At 47.6% G+C, this 10,254-nt stretch overlaps 1 protein-coding gene across 1 annotated transcript in view; it reads right to left on the bottom strand.

The window, feature by feature from the left end:
* Nucleotides 1-1,846: 1,846 nt before the first annotated feature.
* The window catches only part of tln1 (talin 1), an 87,851-nt gene continuing 79,443 nt past the window's right edge, over nucleotides 1,847-10,254 (bottom strand). The window contains exons 46-52 of the mRNA XM_084442601.1: nucleotides 9,071-9,176; nucleotides 7,947-8,071; nucleotides 7,378-7,503; nucleotides 7,211-7,273; nucleotides 6,949-7,131; nucleotides 3,509-3,634; nucleotides 1,847-3,378 (exon numbers count right to left, since the gene is read on the bottom strand). Coding sequence (XP_084298727.1) covers nucleotides 3,244-3,378; nucleotides 3,509-3,634; nucleotides 6,949-7,131; nucleotides 7,211-7,273; nucleotides 7,378-7,503; nucleotides 7,947-8,071; nucleotides 9,071-9,176 — 864 coding nt within the window. The 3' untranslated portion in view covers nucleotides 1,847-3,243. The remainder of the gene's footprint in view (nucleotides 3,379-3,508; nucleotides 3,635-6,948; nucleotides 7,132-7,210; nucleotides 7,274-7,377; nucleotides 7,504-7,946; nucleotides 8,072-9,070; nucleotides 9,177-10,254) is intronic.

The raw sequence follows: 10,254 nt of genomic DNA, 5'->3' as shown, positions 1-10,254 counted from the left end.
TCTAGGACTGGGTAGGGGGAGGAGGATGCTTGGACTGGGTAGGGGGAGGTCTAGGACTGGGTAGGGGGAGGAGGACTGGGTAGGGGGAGGAGGATGCTAGGACTGGGTAGGGGGAGGAGGATGCTTGGACTGGGTAGGGGGAGGAGGATGCTTGGACTGGGTAGGGGGAGGAGGATGCTTGGACTGGGTAGGGGGAGGAGGACTGGGTAGGGGGAGGAGGACTGGGTAGGGGGAGGTCTAGGACTGGGTAGGGGGAGGAGGACTGGGTAGGGGGAGGTCTAGGACTGGGTAGGGGGAGGTCTAGGACTGGGTAGGGGGAGGAGGACTGGGTAGGGGGAGGTCTAGGACTGGGTAGGGGGAGGAGGATGCTTGGACTGGGTAGGGGGAGGTCTAGGACTGGGTAGGGGGAGGAGGATGCTTGGACTGGGTAGGGGGAGGAGGATGCTTGGACTGGGTAGGGGGAGGAGGATGGAATTCTCTCCGAAGGAGCTCAAGACTTTTTTGGAAAGTTCAGTTAAGTCACTCTGAACCGAGAGTGACGTCGCACGCCTGTGATTTGTTCCAAAGCATTGGCTTGGAATTAAGCGCAGAGATTTTGTCCATCTTTGGGAGGCTCTCGTCTCTTTTTAAAGTTCGAATCTCTGTGGTATGGCATTTCTCCTAAATACACGGGGGATAGATGCTCACGTCATAATAATGAATTCACATCGTATTTGAATACAAATTCGTTGTATTCAAATACAACATTGTGTGGCTATAGATCATTGCCCACTGTGAGACCTTATGACAGCAGCGGTTGTCCGTTTTTGAAGGCACGTGCACACAAACTGCGCACCGGGAAGCAAAAGTCTGGCTCACAGGTATGATGCGCGCTCACAGGTATGATGCGCGCTCACAGGTATGATGCGCGCTCACAGGTATGATGCGCGCTCACAGGTATGATGTGCGCTCACAGGTATGATGCGTGCTCACAGGTATGATGCGCGCTCACAGGTATGATGAGCGCTCACAGGTATGATGCGCGCTCACAGGTATGATGCGCGCTCACAGGTATGATGTGCGCTCACAGGTATGATGCGCGCTCACAGGTATGATGAGCGCTCACAGGTATGATGAGCGCTCACAGGTATGATGCGCGCTCACAGGTATGATGCGTGCTCACAGGTATGATGCGCGCTCACAGGTATGATGCGACGCCGTTGTCACCGATAGGACAGGGCTATTATGCCATTGTTGACAATTTCATAATGGAAATCAAAGGACGTGGCTGAACATCTGTAAGTGTAGCCTACTTTAAGACTAATACCCCTACCCTAATATAGCCTATTGTGGATGGAGCCCTGCATGGAACTAGCCTATTACTGTACTCTAGGTAAGTCCTTCCTCTGAAAGCTTTAACTGTAGCCTTAGCATATAGCTAGTATTTACGACTGCTCACGTAGTGTGAAGAGGCATAACCACACATGATGTACACTAAAGCATTGATTAAAAGTAGGCTATAGTCTACATTGTCTGATTGTTATAATGATAAAAGTAACTTCTCAGGAAAACCAGTTTTATACATTTTTCAGTGCCATTATGTAGGTTATCCTATTGCCATATCTATTTTATTAAAGCCAAACGTTAAATAATTGGAAAGTGGCTAAAAAAATCACTCATTATTCTCAAGATACTTCTCGTAAATTACCTTGTATTTATGTACAGTAAGATATAAAGTATGCATAAACCCACTGAATGGAGGCGTCCTTATATCTTTTATGAAGAGACAAACAAGAGCAAGAGAAGCATTTGTAAAAGAGTGGATTTATATGATGTTTTGTTAAGTTAAACAAATGGATAAGTGCACTTGAAGATTGGGAAAGGTTAACAATTAAATACATTGTTGTAAAATACATTAAGCAGGCACTTTTTGATGCATTGGTATGTTGAATAGACAGAAGGTTACATTGAGGCCTTTGGCAATGTGAAAAAGGGTAAAGGCTAAATCAGGGTAAATAATACTAATAAGAAACTAAACACACTGGGTACTGTGTCTTTCTACATCATTGCCATCATAGAATTGATTTTTGAAGAGGATTTCTACAATATATATCTTAATTAGTTTATCAATCTACTGGTTACATTTGGCTAGGCCTATTAGCATATATAACAGTCTACATCTCAAGAATTTAACCACTCAATAGCACCCAAAGAAACAGTCATTCATGATTTACAATGTCCTGAAGAAAGCAAAGTATGGCTTATGAGATTCAAACAAGACACCTCATCCAATATAACTGCTGAAGTCCATATGTAGACACAAACAAAATACTCACAGATATCTTATTAACATATACATTTAATAGAGGATACCATTTGTAACACTTCATTTCATAGCTTTATTTTATCTTTTTTTTTAAATGATATGTTTTTTCTATGACTTGTTTCATCGCAAAGTAAATCATTGCACCTCTGGTCCAAATTGCAACACAATGCAGTAATGTGATTGGTGCAGATAATAAGGAGGACCCTTCCTGACAAACCCACATATTCTAAAAAATGTGTTGAATCTTTGGAAGCTGACCAAACCCACATGTGATGCTAACACCTCCCTATGCATGGGGTGTATGGTGACCGCCTGTGGTCAGTTAAATTCATTGGTCTGTCAGGTATGACTCTAACCCGCTGATAGCCCTCCTTTTGGTGACTGCATTTTTAAAATTCAACACCAGACATTTCCGAAACATATAGTTATTGTGCTCACTACAAAAATAATATTGTTCTAGCAGTAAAGGATTGTTTATTGGCTGGAGATCGCAAATTTACTGAGTAAAAAGAGTGTAGCCACAGTGAAGACATGCAAACTAGTTCTAACAGGACCTACATACTAAAGTAGGAAAGAAACTATCAAAAGCAATTACCCTCAAGGACTTGCATACACATTGTTTTACATTATCCAAAAAACAATCAGCGGCACTGTAATAATGCTCTTGAAAGTGACAAATAAACTAAGAAAAACACATTGAAAATAGACATCCTGATACTTTCACTTTTTACCCCAATAATTTCTTTAATTATGTTGCCCAATATTGCTCCTCAAAGCATATCACCAGACAGTTCTCCTCTTCTCACTAGTAAGAGCTCGGATGAGGCCCTGGGCATCTGATTTGTCTCCGCTATAAAAAAGTGTATGTATGTGTGTGTGTATGTGTGTGTGTGTGTGTGTGTGTGTGTGTGTGTGTATGTGTGTGTGTGTGTGTGTTCTCACTGCTCCTGCCCATCCTCCCTGAGCTCAGTGGGCAGGAACTTGTACTGCTGCTGTCTGATGGTGGCCAGCCTCTTCCTGGCCTCGTCCAGCTCCCTCTCCTTCCTCAGCATCTCCTCCTGAGCAGCGATGATCTGCAGCACAAACAGACAGTTATGAACACGGGATGAAAGACATGCACACCTCTACAGATATCAATGGAAGGACCCAAAGTCAATCAAATTCAATGAGAGTGATGAACTTGTGGACTTTTCGTGGACTTACCTGGGCAATGCCACCAACCATCTTGCTCTTGACCACCACGGCCTGGTCGTCCTGGGCATCGAAGGCTGCTTTCTGTGCTGCCTTCACCAGGTTGTCCGAGGCCCTCTTCACAGCGTTCCCTGCAGCCTGCGGGATATCAGGACGGTCAGAACCAAGTCATGATGACCTCACAAACCCAAGGCCCAAACTATGGGCTGTGACAGTAAACTGGGCTCATGGTCCCAAGGGGAGATTCACTAAAATGTTACCAAGGAAACATACTGTATTAAATCATATCAAAGCTCAGGTCTTGTCTTCCGAGACCAGGTTCTTTACATTTCTAATGGTTTTGAAGAGCAAATTGGCCTTTTTCACAAAACCCTCCTCATCACTTACAAGTCCCTCCATGCTCTCGCACCTCAGTACCTCACCGACCTCCTCCACCCCTACACTCAGTCACGGTCCCTGCGATCCTCAGACACCGGTCAGCTCTCCGTCCCCCGAACCAGACTGACCTCCTCCACCCCTACACTCAGTCACGGTCCCTGCGATCCTCAGACACCGGTCAGCTCTCCATCCCCCGAACCAGACTGACCTCCTCCACCCCTACACTCAGTCACGGTCCCTGCGATCCTCAGACACCGGTCAGCTCTCCGTCCCCCGAACCAGACTGGGGACCTTTGGGGACAGAGCTTTCAGCGTGGCGGCTCCCCCCCTCTGGGACTCCCTCCCTGTAGAACTCCTTAATGTTGTGTGTCTCTGTCTACCATGTTTGTTATGTTATGTTATGTTATTTTTATTTATAATGCGCACCCTCAACCAACTGTTACATCAGCCCGGGGCGCAGTCTCGTCTCGTCTGTCCTGCCCCTATGTAAAGCGACCTTGGGTTTTATGAAACGCGCTATATAAATGAAAGTTATTATTATTATTATTAATAAATTACTGGTGAGTGGTGACTGACTCATGCATAGTTGGAGTTAGACAGAATATGACTGCTCCACTCCTACTGTTCATAAACACTGGACCCTGGAAAAGGGAATGTCGGCTTGAGGGGAGAACCAAAACACTCTTTCCTCCCGCCCTCTCTCTCTCTCTCTCTCTCTCTCTCTCTCTCTCTCTCTCTCTCTCTCTCTCTCTCTCTCTCTCTCTCTCTCTCTCTCTCTCTCTCTCTCTCTCTCTCTCTCTCTCTCTCTCTCTCTCTCTCTCTCTCTCTCTCTCTCTCTCTCTCTCTCTCTCTCTCTCTCTCTCGCTCGGGGATTGCTTTAAAAGGCAATGGGGAGCTGCTCGCTGTACTTGACTTGAAGCAAAACATACGTCTCCGAGACTCATTTGGCAACCTCTCGCAAGCAAGGAGTTGTCTTTTTTTCTCCTTTTGAGGCTTGGCTGAGAGGAGAGCAGAGCAGGAGGAGGAGGAGGCCTGGTGCTTGCGTAGCCCCCGGCGCTGATTTATCCCTACAGGCAGAATGTCACTGTCCTCCTGCCCTGACATTAAACACAACGCTGTCCAAACCCCTCAGAGACACAACAGCTGCTCACTGGTACTGGAGGAGACTCCAGGACCATGCTAATGATTCTATCCCAGTCCTGGTTGGGCGAGTTTGGATTAAATCAACTCTGAAACCCAAGCGCTTTTTGCCACAGTCAATTATGACAGTGATCTTAATATGTTAAAGTTTGATTCTTATACTTTTAATAAACAATCCTCACAAACAGGAGTTGAAATCGGGATATGACTGATTTTCATTTATATGAATAGTCTAGTCCGAATATGAAGAGTCAAGTACTGTATTTATATGAATAGAGTCAAGTACAGTATGTGCAGTATGTGTATATGGATAAATGACTATTTAACCCCTCTGCTCTTGTCTGTCTCAGAACCACCTACGCTTCAGCGCCAGTCAGAAAACCAAAACTCCCTCCAGCAATGCGCACATCATGCAAGAGCTTTCACACGGACACACAGAGAACAGCATCTTAATGGACGTTAATGACCAGTCCCACCGACTAATTACATTGCTCTCCAAAAAGGGAAAGGACCCGAGCCTGAAGTCTGCAGCTTCTCCAGTGTGGCCGTAATGAAAAACCAGGGCTAAGGTTTCCTGTGACGGATTCCACATTTCCAAGGTAATGTATGTTGTTTGGAGAGACACTGTATGCATAAATACACAGGCTTTACCCAGGCGGCAGCTGCGAGCCCTGACGGGTAGAGGAGAAGTCTTTGCTGATTGGATCAGAGAATATGAGAGGCCCTGGCAGATACGAAGCTCTGGACACTCTATATCCAGCCATGGTTGGGATCCTTGTAGTTTTTATGTGATGGATGTGGGGACTAACCATGTCCCCGAGGCTCGGGGAGTGATACTGTGTTGAGGCGCAGACTGTTGTGTACCTTTGGCACTTTGAAACATTTTTGTCTCAATTAGGTGACAGGAAGTTGAACAGGTAATCTCCTCAGCTGGTTATGGATACGAGGTCTACTTTAGCTCTCCACGACATTGGCTGCACTGCAGTACTTTCACAAGAGAATCCATCAAAGACAATAGGAACGACGGACAAGAATGAGCCTCCCCAGCTGGACATGCTGCTTATAGCACCAGAGCTAACTCCCCAACGAGATGCCCAATCACAGACCTACACAGAATTAGACATCCCCCACTCCCCGCTCAGCTCTGGATTCCAACGAGTCCCAATTGATGTTTCAACAGCGTCCTAGCCTGAAGTGCTGCTTCATATCCAATAAACAAGCGTGCAGACGCAGATGAAGCCGCGCTCTAACCTGGTTTAAATATAGACAGGCATAAGCCTGATCTGACAGCTGTGCACATAAGGGGAGCCATGTGTAACCCTAGAAACCAAGACACCCATTTATTTGTGCTCTCACCCCAACTTCATTGTAAAGGAGGCAGGAGATGTGTTAAGGAGGCCTGTGTTAAAACCCATGGTTGTTTACCTCAACATTGTAAAGGGAGGTATATGCATTGAAAGAGGCTTCACCCAGGAAAGATTTATAATGCAAAAAAATTGAAACATCACTGCAGACATCACTGCAGGAGTATGGAATCAGCCCCTGGTTGAGCCAACTCACTGCAGAGTTCAAACTCTGTGAGATGATGAACGCAGTCAGACACACCCAACAAATGTTCTCTGCTTAGGATATGCTTATCACCGTTTTGGTGGATTTTGGAACAAAGCTATAATAAATTTGTCATTGAGTCACCACTTAAGAATGTTCTGTTGTATCAATCATTTCCACCGCTGACTGTCACTGATTAGATAGAACAGCTGATAAGAAACAATGCAGTGCCCCGCCCCATGCCTCTACCCATGACTTTCAGATCTTTGTTACCTCGGTGACCAGACTGAACAGCTGACGGGAGTCTCCTGTCACATTCACAGCGTGGGCGACAGGCGCAGATGAGCTGGGAGTGAGGGAATGAAGCAGTAGCAGGGCACACTGACCTGTAGCCTCTTCATGGTCTGGGAGTCCTGGTCAGCCTTGACCTTGCAGGCCACCAGGAGCTGAGCGGTGGAGGCCGCCACCTGTTTGGCGGAGGAGATGAGCTTCTCCTCGCTGGCGTGGCCCTGCACCGCAGAGTTGGCCGCCTCGCATAGGTTGTTGGTCGCTGCTGCGACCATGCGGGCCTGCGGTTTGGATGAGAGCATTTGTGAGGATTGTTTACTGAAAGAATCCAGTAATATCAGAAGAATGCAAGATACTTACGGCTGAAATGAGACCCTGAGACCACTGTCCATCATCCACCGCGTTGGCGGGGATGGCTCCCACCTAGAGGACAGACACACATTCATCATTTGGACTATGCTGTGAGTGGTTGCATAATAACTCAAGCCAATACTACAATACTGAGCACTGAAGCCCGTGAGGCGTACCTTCCCTTGGGCGACCAGTTCCCTCTGGGCAGCAGAGGCAGCTTTCACCAGCGCACTGGTGGCGGCCGCGATTGATTTTGCCGCCTCAAGAATCTGCTCCTCGAAGTTCAGGCTCTCATCCGCCTCCTGTTTGCAGAGACGGCAAAGAAAGTTTGAGTCCGTAAACGCATCATATTCACTTAGAGAGGCATGACTGCCTGGGGAGCCATTTTATACAGTACACGTGAAACAACGAGTAGCACATCTTTACAGATGTTCCGCGCCACTTCCATGAGTACAGAAGTCGTCAACTACCTAACACACCCTTTCTAGCAGCCACATCCACATCTAAATCAATATCGAGGCATTTTAAGTGGATGGGGATAGTTACAGGCTCAAAATACACAAGGAAGCAAAGCCGGGGCTTCGGGAGGTCCCGCCCTTGAGGTCAAGAGTCAAGGACCCTTTTCACAAGATGAGGAGCCCCCTCACACAGGCTGTGAGCATCAGGAGGGCAGGGGGGATAGCTAGCGCCGAGGCTAGGTGTGAACCACGGGGAGCCCTGACGCAGGCGGAAAAAGGCCTCTCACCTTGGGCTTGGTCCGGGGTCTCAGCTGCTCCAGTTTCTTGGCGGCAGCTTCAATGGCCGCCGCTGCTCCCAAGAGCTCGTTCTCGGCGATGACTGTGGGGTCCTCTGGGTCCACCCATTCTGTTCCTGAGAGATGTACAGCGGCAACAATAATTGACTTGTGTCAGCGCGATCAAATGGGCCTCCTACTGTCCCTACTGTCTCCATACCATGTTTACTGCAAATGTTTCGGCGACACACTATATCACAGATATCTGATTCGGATTTTGCTTAGAAGCTTAGATTGTCAGTGAACATTATTTGTACATTTGACGATATGATATCTGATATGATAGTACGCATACACAGGAAAATAGATTTTCCTCAACATTATTGCTCATCTGAGATAGAATGAATTTGGAGACAAAGTTGAAGAGGGATTGACTGGCCTATTTGGGAGCGAGGAGCGCTGTATTTAATACTGCCGATATGATAAGCAATCTTTCAGTAGAGCTTTTAGCACCGTGAGACTCATCAGTCTCACCTGCTCCTTAGTAGCCTCTGATATTCCTCCCTTTTTCATCAAGCGTTAAATGAAGACGTGGCCTCATCACCCAGGAAGCAGAGAGGGTTCTCTTTCACTTAAGCTCTTCTAAATGAGATCTGATTGCTTGTCGGGAAAAAAAAGGAAGAGAGTTTTTTTCGCTTCAACACCATGGCCGATGCAGTTATGTTGTTGCCATGAGGACGATACAGAGTTTGTACTTGACACCTACGGGGGGGGGGGGGTCGTGTGAAAGAGGAGACGGGCCTCGGGGTGGCAGCTGAGTAGCAGGGGTGAAAATGAGGCTGTCAACGGAGAATGACAGCCACCCCACCCTCTCGTTCCAGGACCTGCCTCGCCCTCTGACCTCGCTCAAGCCCTGTTGCAAATCTGACACAGCCTGATACAGGTGAGGAAACATACAGTAGCTGCACCTAGGATTCCTCTGGCCCACTACCACCTGTACAGTACCAATACATGGGTCATTGGAAAAGAAAGGGGAGGTGAAAACTGCCTACAGGAAGTGTGTCCGGGGTGACAGAGGAAGACTATGACGTGGGGAATGCAGATTTGTGCTCAGAAAGGTCAAAGGTCAAAACTACCTTTCATGGCCTCTGCGGCTTGGATGAGTTCGGTGACGGAGCCGGCCACGCGCTTGGAGTAGTTGGCCAGCTGCTGCTTGAGCTCATGGGTGGGCTTCTGGATGATCTGTCAGAGGGGGACAGAGGAGGGACAACCACAGTCAGACTGGCTCTTCAACCACTATTGTCACTCTGTAGCAAAACTTATATCAGTCCCTGACATAAAAGGATGATCTGATTTGTATCCAGAAACTGACTAATTTTTTCACACAGTTATTGGCTACAGCTGTCATCTGTTATAAACGTCCATTGTGTCTCCAAAATGTGACAATGAAAAGGCTTATTAAATTGTGTGTCCTCTATACAGAATAAATATGGTGTCAAATACAGAGGGTATTAAACTATTTGGACATGTTAAAAAAGACACTGCACTCTTAAGCCATTGAGCCAGCAGTTAAGCCCCATTGTGTAGGGAAAGTGCAAAAAATGTGTGATGGGAGCTGTTCCAGAGACACGGCCTGTTGGTGGGAGGAGCATACCAGCGCAGACAGAGCATGACCAGCGACGCCCCCAAACCAAAAACATATCAACTTAAACTTTAGGTGTAAACATGGTGACCGTTGTCACTCTGATCTCAAACTAGGCTCTGAACGGGACTGTCTGTGACTCGGGGACGGCCCACGTGGACGGAGGTGTCCTTGCCGTGTCCTCCAGCGGGGGGCTAGCCAGGCCGTGGCCGGGGGGAACAGGTGCAGCGTATTAACAGAGGCTCAGGCACGCCGCGCTCATTCTAATGTGCTACTAAGAAAAGACAGGAGGCGCATGAGCGAGGAATGCTGGGAATGGTCGGGACGCGCGCCGCAGCCACACGCAAACGCATACTGTTAGCACGCACACACACACACACACACACACACACACACACACAGACACACACACAGACACAAAAATAGACGAGGCGCACACAGACACAGAGGAGAAACTCAAACGGGCAGCTTCAGTAGCAGCACAGTCACACAGGTGCACATGTAGGCAGCACAGTCACACTAACCCTAACCCTAACCCTAACCTTAACCCTAACCCTAACCCTAACCCTGTCACACTAACCCTAACCCTAACCCTAACCCACACGACCACCCCATTACCTGATCCTCCGCTTTCACTCCATTACCTGATCCCTCGCTTTCACTCCATTACCTGATCCC

The sequence above is a fragment of the Borostomias antarcticus genome (genome assembly GCF_949987555.1).
Source record: "Borostomias antarcticus genome assembly, chromosome: 8".
Classification (NCBI taxonomy): Eukaryota; Metazoa; Chordata; class Actinopteri; order Stomiiformes; family Stomiidae; genus Borostomias; species Borostomias antarcticus.
This window is presented reverse-complemented; position numbering and strand designations above follow the sequence as displayed.